Source organism: Zophobas morio, unplaced genomic scaffold (assembly GCF_036711695.1).
Source record: "Zophobas morio isolate AGI-343-1 ecotype UQ-CSIRO unplaced genomic scaffold, CSIRO_AGI_Zmor_V1 ptg000005l, whole genome shotgun sequence".
Classification (NCBI taxonomy): Eukaryota; Metazoa; Arthropoda; class Insecta; order Coleoptera; family Tenebrionidae; genus Zophobas; species Zophobas morio.
The window spans coordinates 6,757,547-6,780,126 of NW_026972110.1; the positions used below are offsets into that span (position 1 = coordinate 6,757,547).

The 22,580-nt window shown below is 31.5% G+C and overlaps 1 protein-coding gene across 2 annotated transcripts in view; it reads left to right on the top strand.

Moving 5' to 3' along the window:
- LOC135122534 (retinal guanylyl cyclase 2) overlaps positions 1-22,580 on the top strand; it is a 217,168-nt gene that overhangs the window by 169,900 nt on the left and 24,688 nt on the right. For both annotated transcript variants that reach the window (XM_064046770.1, XM_064046771.1), the window contains exons 11-12: positions 11,129-11,441; positions 13,894-14,158. In XM_064046770.1, the coding sequence (XP_063902840.1) occupies positions 11,129-11,441; positions 13,894-14,158 (578 nt within the window). The remainder of the gene's footprint in view (positions 1-11,128; positions 11,442-13,893; positions 14,159-22,580) is intronic.

The following is a 22,580-nucleotide window of genomic DNA, read 5'->3' on the forward strand; positions in this document are numbered from 1 at the left end:
CAACTTAAAGATCGACATTCACTAATTCTCTACTACGGGCTACCAAACGTAAGTTAGACATGGTTGTCTATGTTTCACGATTTTCTTAATTTATTTTTCAAATTCAACTTACTCAAATTAAACTGGGACACTAGAACCCTATAAGTTAAAATAAGTAAAGGAGTGAATTACTGAACTACACGTTAAGGAATGCATGCTCTTCACGAGAGATCTTAGTAGAAGTGATGACATCATAGTTTTTTAATGTGGACAAATATACTAATCTGAATAGGTGCAGTTTAATACTAATAACAAAAGAACAAGTTTGGAAAAATGTTTAAAATAAAATTTATTTCAATTTACAAAACTTATTCAAAATATCCTTCATCATCTTTTCAACAAAGTCAGTTGAACCCTTCTTTTATTTTTGTTTTAAACGTTAATTAAACATTGAGATAAAATAGCCCAAGAAACTTCAGTCACAACATTCTGCAGTTCACTAACATCATTAATGCGATTCTTGAACACGGTACTTTTAATTCGACCGAATAAAAAAACTCCAAAGAAGACAGTTTTGGGGATCTATTTTTGAAGGCATTTGATTTTTGCATTGGCCGTATGGGCCGTACCACTATCTAGGTGATGAATTATTCTAAAATCACCTGCCGATATCGATCTGAATTTATGGTTGTTTCGAAAAACATTGTATTTATCGTCTATTAGACATCTCCACCAAAATACCTATTTTTTGAGGCTGCAAACGAACTTTTTCAAATTGCGCAAACCATCGACAGTTATTCAACTATTTAGGATAATCTCGGGGTTTTAATTCTTACAACAGTCGAACTTTATAGAGGTATATTTTCAAATTTTGCTTCAAAATTGTTTGGTAACTGGAAAAACTATCTCTCTAACTTAGATGTCTCAACGAAGTGGACGGGTATTTTTCCATTATTGCCCTAACGTTTCCAATCACCTCAGGAGTTCTGGATGAAACAGTTCTTTAAAATTAAGGAGATACAATAACCTGACGACAATTAAACACTTTTTGACAATGAACAGCCATTATTAGGATATTTAATTCTAAATTCTTCGACTAAAGACTGGAATGAATATACACAATCGCCATTTCTTCGCTTCACTCCGTTTCGAAATGAGGAATCTAATTAATAGGAGCGTTTTTTCTTCAACAGTGAAAGCCATTTTTTAAGTTTCTTGAACGCTGTACTAATTCTAAATTAAACAAAATTCCACGAATTCAAAAATCGTTCATCTATTTTTTTTTAATTTGAAATTTTTGACAAATGATATATTTCTTTTATCTAAGATCCACGTGCAAACACCTACTTTAATAAAGTTCATATGAATCACCCGGTATATATCTATGATCACTGATTAGTGATGCTAAAACAAATTAAAAAATAATTGCATTGTTTCTTCAATTTTTATTAATGTTAGTGAAATTTATAACAGTTATTGAAATATATTCCTTAGAACATATGAGTAATCAAAATGTAGTTTTATAGATACACAGTTTTATCATTAACTATAGATAATTTCTGACACCTTCCATGAATTTTATGACTTACTTGCACACATTTTGCTATAAAGAAAAACCTGCAGCTATCAGAATTTCAGAATTCCAAACCATGCAGGGCCTTACAATCATCATTATACTAAAAAAAAAATCTATATATTTACTAAGACGACTGAATTATGTTATGGTTGCTAATACAGAGTGAAACACTCGTATTAGCTTTTCTTTTAAGAAAAACGTTTTTTCACTGACATTAAGGGAGCAATTTTAACACGTGGATTATATCACTTAGATTTGTTTAAGAGAAGTAATTATGCGTAATTTTATATTGTTCTTATTTTTTTTAAGTTTACCAAGATTTCTTTAATAAAAATGTAACATTCCATTCAGATTTACAAGTACTCACATTTTGTTTAACGTATCCTCTGGTCCTCTTTCAGGACTAAGGGTATGTAAACAGAGCAAGAATTTACCTTCACTTAATTGAAATATCTCTTTTACTACCGTTGAAACAACTTAAATAAATAAGCTGACGTTCCATTAATTCAGAGCAAGATCATTGTTTACTATTTTTAATGAGATAGCAATATTAGTTCCTTGATTTTGAGTTTTTCTGGTATATAATTATATGAAAATTGTGTTTATAACCTACATGTCTTAAAATAAATCAGTTTTAGCTACATAAAAACTACCAATACACATATTACACTGAAATCCAAAAGAAAGAATTCAAATTCAAGAATTTGTCCACTGATAAAATAAATAACACATATTCATGCAGATGACCATTGATTACAAATCATGACAACATTATTACCAAAAATTCTTTTTCTGTGTTTGCTATTTAGTAAATAAAAAATACAAAAACTGTAATGTCTTCAAAATATAAGTTTTGTAATATATCTCCATTTACTGTCGACAACTCAATACTTTGAAATAATGCCTGAAACTGTATAAGTATAAAGTATGAAAACATAGACGTTAACCTACATCCTTCATTGATTCTAGCTGGATGATAGCTTTGTACTAGAAAAAACTGAATATAGTTGCTTCAAAAAACTTAGTCGCAAAAATTTCAAAACTTGCTAGTTTATAAAGTTTTAGTTTCAAAAAAGAAGAAAAAATAGTAAATTTTAGCGCACTTTCCAGTTTTATATAAAATATTTTATCGTGGATTCTTGCTTGACACTGAATATTCTGATTCATATAATATCGCTTATCATTATCACCAAACTTCATTTGTGTTGCACATACTCTTACTATAATTTTGTACATTCGTGTACATTGCATGTTTCTTCATTACAGCAGACTATCATCAATGCGCTAAACAGAATCGTGACGCCAAAGTTTGTTCGGTTTTGCCAATAATTTTAGCATCATCAGGACAATTCTGGTCGTAAAAACTAAGCAGAAAAAGTACACACGACACTGTGTAATATGTATAACATTTATTTCCATATATGAGACAACTTGTTCGTATAGACTAAACCTAAAAAATAGTTTATCACACTGTTAAAAGCCTTCTATGGTGCAATTTTTGTACTAAAAGAAAATTTATGCTTACGGTTTTTGTGATCTTCTTATTTTCTTTTTTACTTTATGATATGATTGTACATATGTGACACTGTAGTTAATTAGTTTGAATTTTCTGCGAATTACCAGTTTGGAGCTTGACTTTCCTACGTTTATCTAAAATACAGTTTAGATCTGTATTAATTAAAATAAAAGCGGAAAATAATAAAGAAGTTCTCATGTTTTTTGTGACTATTGTAAATTAAAACTGAATTATTTCTCTAAATTTCAGATTACTCATTTGTTGCAAAGTGCCAATATTTTAGTTAATGTAGAAAATCCCTTTCAAGACAGATAGAGCACGTGAGTTATTTCTGAACTCGCAGCATAAGCCAAATTGTTTTATTACAGTTCAATATTTCCTACTATTCCGATTTTCCTGACGTTCGGTTCTAAATCACATCCGCATTTGAAGCCGAAGAAAAACGTTTAGTAAAAATACAGATATCTACAACTTCCAGTCTAGCTACACCACCAACATTTAGATCAAACTTCATACATAAATATTTGCTTAAGCAAAGATGGAATAATGAAATCAGCAGAAAACAAGTATCAACATAGCGAGGGGCAAATTCTGCAAATAAGTTTTTATGGTAATTATGCAATCCACTTTCTGCAGCGTTTATAGATTATATCGGAATCGTGCTGAAATCGTTTTAGGATGTTCCAAATTGGTTAATTTTCCATCAAATTTCAGTAATATTTATCAGAAGTAATATAGGAGATTCGAGAGAACCAGGTGCTTCTAGGGAACATAATGATATGTGACCGGTTTTATCGTGATAAACAGGATCTCGATGAAAATGTCCTTAGGAAGCACATGGCTCCTTACATACCGTACAATGCCTTTGAGCGCTTATGTTGTGACGAAACCTCATTAGAAAAATGACAACTGTACATTTAATGTGTGTTAAAACAAAATTATAACATGTTATAAAAATAATTTATTTAAAATGCGTAACATTAATATATCAAAAATTATTATTTAATGTTCTGATTTTAAATTTTAACAAACATTTATCCTAATAAAATTTGTGGGTCCAACTTTTGTTGGTTTTAATTTCACTGAGACAGAGATCGCTTTGACGAACATTTAATTTCGTGTTTTCCTTGGCGTCCCACAGCGCTTGAATACTAAAATTTACGTTCTGTTGCGATGTATTTGTACACAATTTGTCATTTGTCGTTTATCGTCTGTGCGAAACTGAAATCTACAAAATTAATTAAATTAATATACACCTCCTAATTTTCAAAATAATAGTACGTAAATCTCCTGTCAAATATACCGTGTGTTCATGAATTATTTAGATCAAAGAATGCTGTGCGATTTTGAACGTATCTCTTCTTTTCGGTTGCGGATACTTTTCAGATTATGGAATTAAACAAACACGTGTGTAATGTTGGTTGCATACTGACATAGATCAATTTACAAACGAAGGTTAGCTCTTGCTTACTGAAAACTAGAAAAACTAGTAAAAGAAAATAACTTCTGCTCTTCGGTAATTCTATCTTTCAGTTCTTTTATGGTGTGAATGGGAGTTTTAAAAATAGTGTTTTAGATGACGGAACAAAAAGTAATCCAGAGGGGTTAAATCTGGTGACCTTGCGGGGTACTCAGGAATGGAAGGTAAATTTATCCCTCTATTATCAAAGGATTCACGTAAAAAATTCATATTGTCTACTATTGTATGTGCTGTGCCATCGTAATGTTGAAAAAACCCGTCTTTGAGTTCATCATCCTGTAACTCTTGAACAAAAGCAGTTAGGATATTGTTTCGATATCTTTGTGCTGTTACAGTTTCCTCAAAGAATTTGGGTCCAATGATAAGTCAGCAAGTCATTATGCACCATACACCAATTTTAACAGGATGGAGTGGTGTTTTACGAAAGAAATGTGGATTTTCAGCACTCCAACATCTCATATATTGAGAGTTAACATAATCTAAAAAACAAAATCTCATAATTATGATTCCGATTGACACAAAACTCAGTACCGGGGAGATGAAACCAAACGTGATCAGAAAAGAATGTAAAATCCAGCAAGTGTTCAAGAAACCGTCTGCAGTAGGCAATACGTCTATTAAAATCAGCCGGCAAAACTTCGTGATAGACATGAAGCTTAAACGGAAAAAGGTGGAGCTTTTTTTCACAATTTTATGGAATGTAACCACGGAAAGTCCAACTTCTTGCGACAGATGCCTCAATGAAGTTGATGGATTATTTTCCATGCGTTCTTCAAGATCTTCTATGACCTCATCAGTACACGATGTTGGTCATCCAGCACCTTTTTTGTGGTGAACACTACCTGTTTCAGAAAATACTCGCACAATGTTTCTAACAACGTTGTAAAAATCAGTAACGATAAAATTAAAGTCTGGAAATTTTTGTTGGAATTCTTGTAAAACATCACCACGGTTATAGTGTCATTCGCAACTCCATTTCGGGAATAGGACACAATCATAAATGTTTTATGGTCTACGGAGAAAACCATTTTGTACTTTTATTTTCAAAAAATTGAAAGTTTGACGTTTCAAATACCAACGCTGCTAATTGTATCAAAGACAACCAGAATTTGTCAATTCAACGTCTACAGCCTCCATTGATCTAAATAATTCACGAACGCACGGTACATTATATCGAGAGAGATATAAAAACACGATCAAAGATAGCCATGCAATTTTGAAGATGTCTTTGATAGAATTTTCGTCTTGTCAGATAATCGTAAGTTTGAAAGTTTGAGTTGAACATAAAATGATCAAAGACAAATTTTCAAAAATTCGTAGCTGCCTTTAATTATTTTTGTTGCTCTCTCGGTAGTTTATTCCAATATTGGTAGTTAATATTTCCTCCTAATTTTAACCTCAACTAAATGACTTGACATTAACCAAAATTAAATAAAAATACACGTTCAGATGCAGTTTTCTCGTTGATTTTTCAGTAGTGACTATGTAATTATATAAATTATTTCAGAAAGTCTTTACCTAAATATTATTAGTATGTATTTAGAGTGATCTTAGTATAATAATAAATCTGTTAAAGATGGATATATTATACTTACCTTAGAAAGGCGTAGAAGGATAAGTTCGGGATGGGCCTATAACCTGAATCCATTACATAGTCTTTGTTTTTGAATTATGTCTAGACTTTCGTGAATATCTAGAAATCTACAATTATTCACAAACTTAACTAATTTCAAAAAGTTTACGTCTATTCTGTGGTCATTTTCGAAAATATGTTGAGCTGATTTTCAAACAATACGAATTTGAAGTTAGCTATTTATATGCTGTTTGAATTGCCTGATAATTGACCAATATATTATTAATTACAATATTCACACATATTAATTACATAAATCCCCGACTTTTCATTAGTTTTTAATATATTTTGTGGTCGAGTGGCCTCATAATTCCCCTTTGACGCATCGAAAATCATTTATAATCTGTCACATTACGACACGATTTCAGTTTATGGCACGATTTATAGTGCCATAAAGCGGTGTAATGAAAACAAAATACCATACGGATTTTTCACAAAACAATGGAATTGTTTAAAAAAAAACGTCATAGCAACCGACATAAATTATTGTCATTTGTATTTTTATTAAGGTGCAAATAAAAGTGAGATTTTGAAATTAAAACTGATGGTCTATTACCGCTACTTTCAACCACAAAATGAAATATGTTATTCGTTTATAATGCAGGATTATGGCACTCATGAAATTATCGCATTTACTTCGCTCATGCCCTAAACTTTCATTCGTGCCATAATCCTTTGCACTATAAACTAATATCCTAACATACCATTATTGATTATTATCTTACAAACTTTTTCAGAAAAGAGGTTCCTATTGCATTAGTGGAAAAATAGATTAATACTCCTAATAAATTAAAATTAAGGCTGTCCGTGTGCTATTAAACATGTTATTTAATAAGAAAAAATTCCCTGAACTCATTTTCTGGACAAAAAATTGTACTTAAATTAAAAGTAAAACAACGTAAATATAGAATCTCTTGAATTACCCAGTTGAATAATACTAACAAATACTTACGTTAGTATCCCCACAACACCGAAAAATATTTACACATTATGAAGCTAGCTCTCGCCTCGGATAATAGATATACTAATTGGCACGAAGTGTATTAGTGTTTGTTGGGTAGACAAGATCAAACCTTATACTTGTTGTAAAATTAAATAATACCTTTAACAACTTGTATGTGAATGTCGATTTTTGTTGGTTTCGTCAAATATCTCTAGCACATTTCTTGTAACTTTTCTGAACATCTAAAAACGCAGTTACTTTTAATAAATACACTATGTACAAGATTTCTATAAATGATTCTAGAGTCGCAGTAGGTCATGTAAACGTGCCGCCTCTCACATATGAACTGTACTAAATGCCTAAGAAGGCCTGACGAAGACCACACGCATCTGTTTAACTGGTTGCCTGAATGTTTCATATCTTAAAAAAAACTAATTCATTACAATAAAAAGAAACAAATTTATTGCGGTTAAACATCACAGTAAATTTTGAAAATGTACACCATTTTGTTCAAGGCACATGTTCACTCTCGTTTTAATTTTCTATAATCCTTTCGTCAATGTCCATTGTTCAATTTCATGTTGCAACAGGAACTCCTGACTGCTGAGCAAATTGTGTTAAAGATGTTTACGGAACCTGCTGAAGTTGTCTTAAATCATCAACAACTTCCTCAGATACTGAAGGTCTTCCACGAGATTTCTCTTTGTTGACACTGCCAGTTCGAACAAATCTGTTGATTACACGGTTTGCGGTTGATTTTTCGTGTGAATCGTGTGATTGGTGGATGATTGGACATTTGTGATTGGATAATAAATGACATTGTCATAAATGTCAAAGAATTAATGCAGTTTTCTATTACTTAATCTCAACTGATCTCTCTAGGCGTCGTGATTTGTGTTTTCTACCAATGATTTTGAGAAAAGTTATGAATGAGGTTTCCACACCTCCCTTCTACCACCGTGGCTTAGATCAACGAGAATTACTATAATTCACACTTGAAAAACGTTAAAATAATAAAAACGACGATTTTAAATAACAGGTTACAAATGACATTAATGACAAGTGAGAATTGTCATAATGAGGCATAATTTCAGCGACGCGGGATTTTTGAAATCCATGGCCAACTACGAACTAGAATTATTTATAAAAGCCCTGTTTAAGAAAATTAACAAATGGTGTATCTAGACCATCGATATCGTTTTATCTGGGCTATATTCTAAAACCAACTTTTGAATCTTTCGGGGTAACAATGTTGTAGTGATCATTCCCTAAATATTTTTTTTCTACTCCTGTTAAATCATACATGAATTATTAAACTGTTTTTAGTTGGTTAAGGCATTTATAGGTATTACTCACGGGTGACGTCACCAGTGACTAACTGTTAATTTCTCACGGGTGGCGTGGCCAAATCATTATGTTGTGTCAAACTATGCTTTTACACGACCACGGGAACGTGGGATGGAGGTCGCAGATTGCGATGCGATAATAAGGCAGTTATTAAATTGTTGTAGAAAAAGTATAGTTTGTTCTAGCGTCATCATTACCCACTCATTGACTAATATACTATTGTTTTTAGTCGAAAACCTAGTTTATTATTACATATTTTAATCAGAAGAAAATTATATTATGCAAATATGAAAATTTTGTTACACCAACTCTTTATTCTTATTTCTGAATCTAACGCAAGATAACATCACAGAAAGTCCTATACGACAAAAATCGAACCCGTGCCCTATCTCTCCAAATTTTTTTCCTTCTTGCTTCACGTTTACTGCACTGTATACTTAGGTGATCTGGTTACGTAGAATTAAATATTTCGTACATTTCTTTGCAGATAAGTGTTCTCCCCCAGTACCCTATCATCGTGAGTATTTCTATGCACTTTTTTTCACTTAAAGTCACCTTCAGACACAATTAGAAAGTCATTCTTCGGTATTAATAACTGACAGTAAACAAACATTTTTCGTTTATTTTATTTTAGCTCCACGCTTAAAAAATTCAAGTCACAACCAGAAATACAATTTCAAAATCATCTTTGATATTTCAGGACATTAAAAATTAACATAAATAACAACAACTTTGACTTAGTGTTAGATATTATCATGTTAAAGTTGAAAACTCTGATATAATTTTGAAATCTGTTGATGCTTCACAGTTGTCTTGAGAACACTGAATTGGTTTACTTTTTATTGTTACCTAACAACCAACGTTTACTTCCGGATTATTAAAACCAAACATCTAACTAGGTTTTATTTAAAAGAGTAGTGATAGTAAAGATCAAAGACTGCTATGTAAATGTATTATTGGTTGCCTTTCGAATCTTTTACGCCAGAAGCTTTTTGTGAATAACCCTGTATATTTGTACCTACTTAATGAATTTTGACGTTTTATTATCTCATTTAACCTATGATTTCCTGAATGGAATAGGTGTGAAGAATAATAGTATATTATTAACTAAGGTTGTGAAGACAGACATTCTAGACCGAGCGCAAATTAGAACCTGAGACGCGCAGCGTCGAGGGCTCTAAAGTGCGAGGTCTAGAATTGGCTTCACAAACGTGGTTAATATACTATTTTTTCCACTAGTAGCCCATTTGAGGTTTGCGAATTTTCAAAATGTTTTTTCTGAAGTGCATCAATAAAAATGTGTACTCACGTCATTTTAGTAAGCTTTGGAATTTTATTATTTTTTGACAATCCAGAAATGGTCCAGAACTTTTGTTTTAATTTCCTCCATATTTCCCGTTTTTAATAAATTTTTGTGTGAAAAATGTTGTAAAGTGAACCATCATGTACCCCTCCTCATTCCGTCGTACTTACGCGACCGCGACAAATTTGGCTGAAAAAGGTATGGACCTTTTATCGTTAAAGCTACACGGGGAATGGAAATCCTCCAGCATAGCAGAAGGATACAACGACGGCTCGATCTTCAATAAAAAAAAAAAAATCGCCGAAATCGTCCAAAGCTCATCTACGGCAAATCAAGTCAAACCAAATCGGAACCATGATTCAGTTTCAGTCCCGTAAACTTCATTTTCACTCCCATCAACTTCATCAACTTTGTTTCACCAATTTATCCTCAATTTATAATCAATTCAGGGTTTGGAAATCATTCCAGGGCATAATTTAAAAGCAAATTTTCCAAAATGATCGTTTTCAGGTTATGTCTCAGTTTTTCTGACAGTTGTGGACAGTTGTCACATTAGGTGGCCAACTTCACGTTTACATTATTGACCAAGGTTCACAATTTTCCAAATTACAGACCTCTAGACAAGTCGACAATTAGCCATTGTAATGCTACTAGTGGAAAAAGATATTTTTTTTTAATTAGTAATAAAAAAACAAAATTTAGCCCTTGCAAAGAACCAAAAATATCATGAATGAATATTTTATAAAAACATAATTTGGTTGTTTGTTTTATTTATTATTTTATAAAATTCACAGGTTTAATAAAATATTTATTGAAGTAAAAACGTTTTATTATTTTTATACGTAGTTTGGTATCTAAGTAATAAAAGACTAGATTTTCCATCAAAAAATCAATTGTGTCATATCTTTGACATTATTAACAAAGAAAATGTCATCCTTTATTGTATAATACAGTTTACGTAAAATTTACATTGACCTGTTCTAGTGGTTTTGTCAAATTTTTTAATTTATTTATTTCGGACTTTACGAACACGAGAAAATCGATGAAGTCGTTTCAAAAACAATTTAGCAGACAGTATTTGTTATTTATCGGATGCTAAGGTAAATGGTCAAAAGCATATTTTTGTATTTGCATTATACGGTACAGACACATAAAAATGACACACTGCAGAAAATCAACATCGATTTTAGTGGAGCATCTAATGTTTTTATTTGTACAATGAAAATGTGGAAGAGTACAAACACAATTTTTAACAGATATTATACATATAATGTGAAAAATTTGGAAGGTTTTTATCAATGATTTTTAGAAATTAGGACAGATTCCCAATTATAAGTTGCTTTTGTTTCAGAAATCATAGAAAAAGTTAAACGGCCTCCTCCTCTTATACGGCCCTCCGTCAGTAAAGGCGCAGCACCTCCAGAAGCGATAAATATAATGCGTCAATGTTGGGCAGAACAAGCAGAAATGAGACCAGATTTCAATACTGTTCATGATCAGTTTAAGAAATTGAACCACGGCCGAAAAGTAAATATTGTAGACACAATGTTCCAAATGTTGGAAAAATATTCTAACAACTTAGAAGAATTAATAAGGGAACGGACAGAACAATTAGATATTGAAAAGAAAAAAACGGAACAACTTCTAAACAGAATGCTTCCAAGGTAAGAATTTTAATTTAATTCTACGAGTACAACATACACAGGGTCTCAGTGAAAACTTTTGTTGGGAATAACTGACTCAACATTTTTAATAAATCTATAATAATATAACAGTAAATAAATTTATCACAAAAGTTGAAAACCTGTGTGCTTCAATTAATTGACATTAGTTAAAATGTTATGCGGTAAAATGAAATTTAATACACAACCAACGTTTTAAATGCTTCATAAATACAAGTTCAAACGAATGTGTATTTCACTGTTTGTAGATAAATACACTGTTGATAACATTGACACTATTGTCAGTTAATATTAACTACTTTTAATTTATTTGTTTTGGCGAAAATCTACTGTTATGATTTTGTATGTCATACTACTTACTGTGTTAAATAAAGAAAACCTGTTTGACTTTCCATTACATGATTACATTAATATAGAAGCGTTGAGATAAAGGGCTACCGGGTTGGTGGCAGTAACCTTTAGTTATATAACAAACTCATTCAGCGTTTTAAGTATGTAGTAGAAACAAAAACCTACAAAAGGATTAGACCAATACTTGTACACTGACGAGCAAAAAAAAACCGGCCACTCTGAAAAATTTCTCAAAACCACTTTAAAAATTAATTATTAATTTACTAGTGATCGTAATTTTATTAAAGAACCATTCACTATTGACACATGATGTACAAATTAACAAAAAAAAGAAGACAAATAAACGCAGAATTAAATTTAATTTAACACAATAACAAAGACAGACCAAGTACGATATTTTCTTTAAAAAAACAACAATAAAGGAGGCTGTTGTTGTAAACAGTGTTTTTCATTATTTGATTATAAGTTGGGCAATTAATAAACGTTTTCACGCGAAAACAATTTCATTAACTCTTACAGACGTCTCTCAAATTTTCGCTCTGTGTCTGTTATTTTGTTAAATTTAATTTAATTCTAGGTTTATTTGTCTTCTTTTTTGCTAATTTATACATCATGTGTCAATAGCGAATGGTTCTTTAATAAAATAACGATCACTAGTTAAATTAATAATTTTTAAAGTTCGGTTTTGCGAAATTTTTCAGGGTGGGCGTTTTTTTTGCCGGTCAGTGTATAATCCTTGAACGTAAATTCTCATTGAATTGGCTGAAATCTATGTGTCAAACAAAGTGCCCAACCACACAGTTATTATAGAGATATTTTAGCCCTTTGTTTTTCGAAAAAGTTACAGCATAGCCCCAACAAACAGTTTTACTCTAACATCGTGTATATCTCGCAACAAAAATCAAATTAATTAAATGAAAAATTAAAAAAGAAACAGGAATTGTAAAAATAGGGAAATATTTCCTCCGGCCAGTAGCATTCCCGATGACGCCCAGTAGTATTATTGGACGCAGTAAAATTAAGTCCCCTTTATAAAAGCGATGTTAACCTAATTATGTGAAGAAATTTAACAAATCGAGTTCTCAACATCAAGCTTTAATGCGCCATTAAATATTTAATAAGGCATTAACTTCTAATTTGTTTGTATAAACTGATCCCTAAATCTTTCAAAATAACCATTGCCATGAGTGGAAATTACATCACAGAAGCTGGGATAAGCTTCGAGATCAAGAAACTTTCATTTCAGTAAGCTTCAGAGACGCTTCTCTATAATGCTTTGATGTTTAGTGATTAATAAAATTTTGACTATAAAACTCTTACCGATTTGTTGACTCATTATAATTAATTAATAATTCATTTTTAACTGAATCTTAAAGATTTGGGTTATCTCGAACCCAAAAATAATGTAGATTATTAAAATTAACCGACAAATTCACACTGTCGAACTGATAAAAGAAGTGGAAGAATAAGCGTCCAAAGACTTTTACAGAAATCGACAGAACATTCAAAATGTATTTGCAAAAAGTTTGATTTTGATATCATACGAATGTATTGTTATTACTGTAAATTCCTTGTATACTAATTAATTCTTATGTGTATCAAACTTGCCAATAACAATCCAAGGATTAGACCTGTCAGTTGTATCTCTCTGTAACGCATTATTGGTAGGTACTACGTACTTAAAAGCCAAGCAATTTTTTGGTGTCTGTAATAAACAAAACATTAAATATCGAATGAAGACTGGGTTGGACAATTTCAAAAGTTTAGTTATAAGAATCTTCTGTCAAACAATAATTATTCATTTTTGACTTTCCAAATTTAACATTTATTTTGCATTAAAACACATACATTGTTTTTCCCCAACATCCCCTACGTAACATATAGAATTTCTAAAATTTCTCATTTCATTACGGATTGTATAAAACATGTTTTATAAAAATTGTGGACGACATTACAAGCATTACAGCGCTCAAAATGAGACTGAGATATTTTTTTCATAACCGATTCCTTTTTAAGTAAATAAAACGTTCAGCAACTTTTATTAAATTTTCTGCCATAAAAGTTTCTCTCGATAAAATTACAGTTCAGTGGCAGAGAAGTTAAAGTTAGGAATGCCTGTGGACCCGGAAGAATTCGAAGAAGTCACAATTTATTTTTCGGACATCGTGGGTTTTACGACAATATCGGCGCACTCGACCCCTTTTCAGGTGGTCGATCTTCTAAACGATCTTTACACATGTTTCGACGCCACCATCAACGCTTATAACGTCTACAAGGTCGAAACCATCGGTGATGCCTATATGGTGGTTGGAGGACTGCCAGTTCGAGTTCCGGATCACGCCGAACAAGTAAGTTGACGACGATCCGAAGAATTTTACGGTGAGTCGTAGTCAAACTTTGTTGTGGTAGTGGACTGCTCGATGAAATTTTAAAGGCGCTTGCTTTGATCCTTGACATAAAGGCGGTCTTCAAGTTTCTCAATTACAAATTTAGAGTCTTTAAGGCTTTACATAAATTTCGTGAATAATACCGTCAGTCAGGATTCTGCCATAATATTTAATAATTTCAGTAATCATTTTATTTATAGTTGGATTTATCTAAAACGATTATTTGTGCCCAGGGTCAGATTTTCTTGTCAAGGATGTAAAATTTCCGCATAATTTTTTAAATACATATCTAAAAAGTGTGTGTATGAAAGCATTCAGGTGCAATATTTCAGCAGAAATTAGATGTTATTTACTAAAGCAAAATGCAAAACGAATAATAACTTGAGTAACGAACAACCTGTTAAATAAGATGCCCTTAATTTTTTTACTAATATTACCAGATAAAGTAAAAAATTTTAAAAAGTCAATTTGTTTTGGCAATATTTCTAATGTAATGATAAATGACGTATTAGATGTTTTTATCTAAGTATACAGGTATTCCAGATAAAGCGAGCAAGCATATATTTTTTTAAATTGCAATGTAGCAGTGATTATGTATTTAACATCTATACTCACTGGTAGAAGTATGTTTGTTTAAACGGATTTTTATAGATCAATAAATTACGATTACAACGACATAAAATACTAGGTTCCAGTTTACAGAAGTTCAATTAAATATTTAATTGTGATTACCTTTTTATCACTGCGTTCAAGTACCATGTGATGGACTCTACGCCAATCAGACGTCGCTAAAGGCCTCGTTAAATGCGTGATTAACTTAATCTCAATTAAAATATTGTATAAATTGGCCCTTAGGTGCTTACTTCATTTTCCTCCTCAAAACAGAGGACTAAAATTATTACTGTAACCTCATTTGACATACACCTGTTAAAACTTTTATGACTTAAGCGGCTTAAGCCAAAGCAGAAAGATTTATTACTGCCCATTGTTGGCATAATGTAGCTGTGAACTGAGTTAAGTAATACAATAGCCAGTTTGACTTATAAGGGTACTTTGGCTTAAGCCGCTTAAGACATAAAAGTTTTAACAGGTGTATGTCAAATGAGGTTACTTTAATTAAGCGACAATCGAACAAAATGTCCTGAATATTATAATTCTTATTTTATCATTATTCATTATTAAATAAAGAAAAAATGGCTTGACTCGTCTTAATCTGATCAATAAAAAAATTATGACGATGTCATCAAAGTAGCTAATACCTAGTATTATCTTTGACTATCATAACACAAAAGAAAAAAAAAAGAAACGGCCAAGTTTGGCATCGAACGGTTATATCCTCAGTTAGTGGTGAAATTTTATTATACTGTGTTAATTTTTTTTTGCGAAAATTTTGACGTTTAAGTAAAAACTCAACGCTTATTCTTATACCACAAAGAAAGGAGTATATTGTTGTATAACACTTGAAGTGATGTCATCAAATTGTTAGTGGGAATGATTAACCAAATTTTGGTTAGCCCTTTTATCATCTACATGATATTCCTAATATACATACAAAATTTTACAACAATCGGTCCGGTAGTTTCGGAGATTCCGTGTTTAATAAAAATCGACACAGACGACAGTACATGTCGGGGACGGTAGTCTCTATGCCATCGACATGTGATTCCCGTGTCGACTAGTATAAAAGTTTATTAAACGATTTGGGTTTGTTTTCGAAAATGTAGATAAAACCTCAAAACGGATTCATAAACCACAAGACAATGTTGGGAAATAGTTAACTACCTTATGTAACTACATTTTCAACTATTAACTAAAAGATAAGTAGTTGTACTGAGTAAATACTAGTAAGGGTTGTACTAGTTTGTAGTTACGGGAGAGCAACTACTTTCTTCTACTTATAGAATTTGGTAGTTGGATTTTTATAACCACTAACGACAAGTTGGAGAAAGTAGTTGCCCATTCTTAACTACCACCTATTAGTTGTTAGTTAACTACGAAAATAGTTAGTTAACTTCAACTGTTAACTACTTCTAGTTAAAACTAATGCAAATGTTTTATATCATTATACTAATGATCTATCAAAATATGTCAAAAAAATATAATACGATAATTTCGAAAAAATATAGATTTCGTCCACGACGTCGCGCCATACATGCATCATATCGGTAATGTACTAACTAAGCTTTCCCCTTTAATGTAAAAGCAATGACGTTTGCAGAATTTCAACATTTGTATTCGTTCTCAAGATATAAACCCACAGAATTTCAGCTACCTCCAAAATCTACCTGATAACGCTACCGATTTTCTTTTTAAGTCAGCTCACCTGTTAAAGTTGCAGAGTTTCAAATAATCGCTCGTATTCTTATATAAAGAATATTTAGACACATATTACAGGTCAGAGAGCATTTTCGTTCTTTTCCCAACTTTCTACCAGATTTGATCTTATGTTTGATGTGTTTTCTCAGCAAAGATTTACTTTCTAGCTTTCACATGTATTTTAATAGTTTCAGATTCCTATGATATGCTTCAAATATCGTTACTGTTTTACACGTATTTTCCGTAAGTGTTTTGAATAAAATCGTTGTTGCATTTTATATTTCATTTAGAAAATGCAAATACAAAACGTAGAATCCCTTTGGGATGTAAAAAATATCTCAAACTCTTAGAAAATATCCCGGAAAAGACAATCACGAAATATTTAAACACTCGTGAGAAGTGCTTTTTAGATTTGAAAGATTTTTTTACAGAAGATTTATTATTTGAGTTTTAACACTGTAGCCAGGTTCATTCGACTGACTATTTTAAAATTCTTGAGAAAGTTGAAATAGTTGACTAACTAATATTGCGCCTGAAGTGAGGATTTCTATAGTGCTGCGAAGACTCAAAGAAAGTTGCTTAATTAAATTTTAAGCGTTGCTTTGCGAAACTGTAAATATACTTTGCTGCTAAATGAGTGTCCTATGTGTGTTAAAAAATATAGGGAAGCAGCGAAATCGAAACTTTCAAAAACAAAACCACAAGCACCGTAAAAAATTATACACTGATGTTTATACATAGCAAGCCCTGTAGCGTTTGAATTTTTTTTTTTTATATAAAAAAGTAAGTTGAGTGTGATTTTATAAAATTAAACTTGCTTTATTTGCATTTTTAAATTTAAATTCTCTTATTTTGAAGTTGTCATTTAAATAACATGTATATTATAAGGGCTACAGAAAAAACAAACATTAATGCGATTATTTCTTACAGCAGCAACTGTTTTAATGCAGTTTTGTTTCTAAATGCACACGTACGATTTTCACTAAATGTTCACGAAAAATATGTGTTAAAAGAAGTTCTAAGGGTTTGACTATTTTTAGATGATACACGTTGCATATCTTTTTTAATAATGGAAGATTTATTACCACGCATGTTTACCCGCAGTTCAATGACTGTCCGAACTTCAAAAGGTGCGTTTGTAAAACATTCTTAAACGAGAACGTTTCAGGCAGCAAATTTAATGGCAAAAGCGTACAAAGCACAGGGTGCTTGTTCTTCAGATCTAGAGAAATCCGTTCAGGGGAGAGCTTCATTAAAACACTGCAGATAATTTCTATGTATAAGTTATCGTCTGCTATGCCCTACTTGAACAGAATTTCATTTGGGGGATTCATGAAAAATTACAATATTGAGAGGTGTTCATAATAAAGTCAGTTCAAAATTTCTTTAAATTAAGCTTTATGTGTGGAGTTTTTTAATTCATCCACGTCTGTTGTCATTTTTTGTAAAAATCGATAGTTCAATGTTTAGTACAAACAGAAAAATATGTTATCGTTTGTGTTAGGTCTTGTGGGAATTATTGAACAGATGAGCCTCTTAATGTTTCGGGTATTCGGGCCCGTGGGATCTCCAAGCCCTACAAGGCGCCGCCAGTGCTTTTAAATCCGGTCCTGTGCGTGCTCTACATTTTTTATTAGTTAGAAACTCGTGGGTATCAGGACTTCACTACATTAGTGAAGGCTTGATACCCACGAGCCTCTACCAAATGTATGTAAAACTTCTGCGGTATAAATAACGACACCATTTATTACTGGTTTTATTTTTTAAGCTTCATATTTTCCCCCTTTATCGTTTGAACCAATATTGTAAATTTGCAGTAGAGGAAAATACTGACAAAAATTGCATTAGATCGATATTTAGATTCTTAATTTTGACAGAGTTATTATTAACTTATAATGTTCTCGTGCGGCAACTATGTGAACGACCACTGCAAAATATGGATAAATTTACTTTCAACTTTAATAGAGCTACATATATATTCAAATTCCGGTAAAGATTTTAAAGAAATACTTTAATTATAACGGTGAATAAAGAGTAAAAAATTGGTCTAAAGAGTTTAGACAGTACTTCCCTCGCTGTCGGAAACTTGACGACTGCATGCCTATTGTGTTTTTTTTCTCATTACATTTTTGTAGTGGGAATTTAAAAAAAAATTGCGATGACGTCATCAACATTTTTGCAAGGACACGTATATCAGTTGGGATAGATGTAGTGTAATACTAAGAATAAAATTATTATATTCTCAAATTTTCGGAAAATGAATTGGGTCGTTTGAATATTGATTTGTAATAATCAATAAAATAACGAAACAATTTACTCACGTATACCTACGTATCAGAGGCAACTGAAAATCGTGTATGTATAAACATTGTTAATTTAAGATGACAGGCGTAACAGCATACGTGAGAGCCAAACACAGAAACTGTAAACAAAACGACCGTCGGTTTTATTGCTTCGACTTCCGCTTATTATATAAAACATTGGGTTTTATTTTAATTCTTGACGGTGAAATTCACAATTGGTTGATTATAAACATGTCTATTTCACATTCGCGGAATCAAGTGAACGCATAAAACAAATGCAGGTCTGTAATGTTAAAGTCGATGTAAATAAGCGTGCTACCCTTATGTTTCAACCGAGTTTTTCCTTTAACAAATTTTGTGTCTACCAAATTGGGTTGGTTGGGGTGTAATACTAATAATAAGTGTTGCCTTTAATTTAATCAATAAAATAAATTGACTTCATTAATTTTTTTGAACCACCTCTTAAGAAAATCTAAAAAATATGAATGGAATGATAAATCACAAGTACAAACTCATCATATTTTTTGCATTTTAGATAGGATTTATTCAGCAAAATTTAAGGGTGACGTCATCAATTTTTTTAGGAGGGATGAACAAATACATTTTGAACAAAAGTTTACCATGCTTATAATAACTTTAAAATATTCCCAAGATTTCAAAGCATTCGGTTTTGTAATTCCTGATTAAATCGATAAAATAAATTCACGCCTTCATTAATTTTTTTGAGTCACTCTGTATATGCAAATCCAAAAAATATGAATGGAGTGATAAATGACAAGTACAGGCTCATCATATTTTGTACATTTTAGATATGATTTATTCGGCAAACTTTCGAGCTGACGTCATCAAGTTTTTGGAGGGGATAAGCAAATATATTTTGACTAAACATTTATTATGCTCTTTATGACCTTAAAACATCTGCAAGATTTCAGAGCATTCGGTTTTGTAGTTCCTGATTAAATCAATAAAATATATTTACGCATTCATTAATTTTTTTGAGTCACCCTGTATATGCAAATCCAAAAAATATTAATGGAGTGATAGTTCACAAGTACAGACTCATCATATTTTGTACATTTTAGATATGATTTATTCCACAAACTTTTGAGCTGACGTCATCAAGTTTTTGGAGGGGATAAGCAAATATTTTTTGACTAAAGATTTATGATGCTCTTTATAGCCTTAAAACATCTGCAACATTTCAAAGCATTCTGGTTAGCAGATTAAAAATTAAATTTCAAAATGTTGTTTTATAATTTTGATTTTTTTTTCAAAAATCTGGACGTTTCGGGTGAAAAGTCGATTCAGAGTTGTAAACTACATGTGTAGGACTATGTTATTTTATACAATTGAAAACCCATTTACTATGTACAATTTTGAAGTGACGTCATCGCTTTAGCGGTGGGGATGATTCGACAAATTTTGGTTAGCGTTTTACCATCTACATGATATTCTTAATATAAGTACAAAATTTCACAACAATCGGTCGAGTACTTTCGGAGATTATCTGTCTAATAAAAATCCGTGACAACAGACGGACAGACGGACAGACGGACAGACGGACAGACGGACAGACGGACAGACGGACAGACGGACAGACGGACAGACGGACAGACAGACGGAAATGGGAGACCTATTTCTTCGTCTTCTAGGGGTCATGAAAGATCGAGAAAACGTAAAAGTAGAGAGTCGGCCGACGGACTCGATTACAATACTTCCTTTGCTTACGCTCGGGAAGTAAAAAGAAATAAAGTTGTTCCGACAAAACTTCTCTCGCTCCAGAAAAACAAGGGGTTCTTGTTTGCCATTGTTTTAACCTTAAAATTATTATTGTTAAATTTTAATACAACACCATCATCATTTTACTCTTTTCTGCAAATTTTAGGTCAAGATCGTTTTCGATAACAGCAGCATTCAAATGGATATTTTTCTGAGAGCCGTGAAACATTCAATATCCCTCATAAGACTAAAGAGAATGGATACATAAAAGTCTGTTAATGTTCTTTAACAATATAATTTAATTTTTCTCATAATAACTTTTACATACTAAACTAAGAAGAAATTATTATTTAACCATAGGTAAAAAAGCACGCTTTGTTCCATGTTTCAAGTAAGATTTGCTGAATAAAGATTTTGTGATTACATCATAATCTCTGTATTTCGGGAGAATTAAATCAATCGTTATTTATTAATTATTATATACCTACCGAGGGAAAACTTCTTTGCATAAATTTTATTGTATGCGAAAGGTTAAAAACATGTACCTATATATTATGTATTTAATAAAATCGTTAGTACACGACAGTTACACAGACAAACAGACAGAAAATTGATAAACAGTTAGAAATGGGGATCCGACATTTTCCTCTTTTACAAGCTGCGAAACTTCAGAAAACCAACTTCACGATTCGTGAATATGATCCTTGATTAAGTCTGGGAAGTAAAAATGTACGTTTAAAGTTGTTTTTAGTTTGGACAGTTATTTCAGTAATTTAAACCAAAATAATAACACAATACTGAAACGGGTTGGAGAGCAGTTAGATTTCTATATCTCAAGATTTTAATTCAACAAACCAAATTTTAAAAGTACTTATTAGAATATAGTGACATGTTCCTACAGTTAACAATATGTTGTAGTAACGATTTGCAATTTAGTCTGTCTTACCAAAAAATTGAATTTCAAACTGTGGCCTCAAGATAAAGAAAAGTATGCCTGACTATAGGATATATAACCTATTGCTCTTTTATAAAATGTTTTATTGTTCCACAAATCGCATGAATTAAAAAATAAATAAAACAAATAAAATGAAACAATGACAGAAGGGAAATAATAAAGTTTCCTCTTAAAATGTACTAAATCCAAGAAAACTTTTATTTTATAAAGACGTATTAAGTATGCCTTCACACATATTTGTTAAGCTAGTAGTTGAAACATTCTCGCAGAAACTTGGAAGTTGTTTCACGTAGGGATCCGAACAATGTACAACCACTTCGAAAGTCATTCATTAAATGTAAGATATTGTTTTAACTCGCTGATTAAAGGCACGTAAGAAATTGCTAGGGCTGTAAATATCTCAAACGAATTTGATTTTTCTGTTTCAAGTAAAAAGTTAAAGTTTTAAAACCTTTCTGAAAAATAGGTTCCGTGTTTGCCAACAATTCATCAAGAAATCAAATTTCTGGAAATAGTTAATTTTAGTTGTCTGGTGGAGTGGAATAGTTCATTCGTTTAAATAAAACTGCATTTAAAACAGTAGAAATACAACGCTTCGTTGCTACCAGAAAACCACTGTCAGGAAGCTTACGCGCATTATATCTGCTACCAACTGATTAGTGATTAATGATTATATTGCGTAATCATAAAAAATAGCATTACAAATAAAACCATCGTGAAAAGAGCACATTTTTGTAAATAGTTATTACTTCTATAAACTAGCTATAACTATAACTAAGATGACTTAAAACAGTCTTTTAATCCTTGTTAAGCGGGTTACGATTTTTATTTATATTGTAATATGGCCCATATGTCAAACAGCTAATTTCGTGTCATTTGTCAGTTGTTTGAAATTTCATTAGACAGTCTCCAAGCTGCTGGACTGACTTGTCAAATTTTAGATGTGTAAATTTTAGGAATATCGTGTAGATGGTAAAACGCCAACCAAAGTTTATCTCGTTATCGTCACCAACAATTTGATGTCGTCATTTCAAAATTTCGCAAAGTAAATCCTATTTAATTTATATAAAATAGCATACATGTATATCTG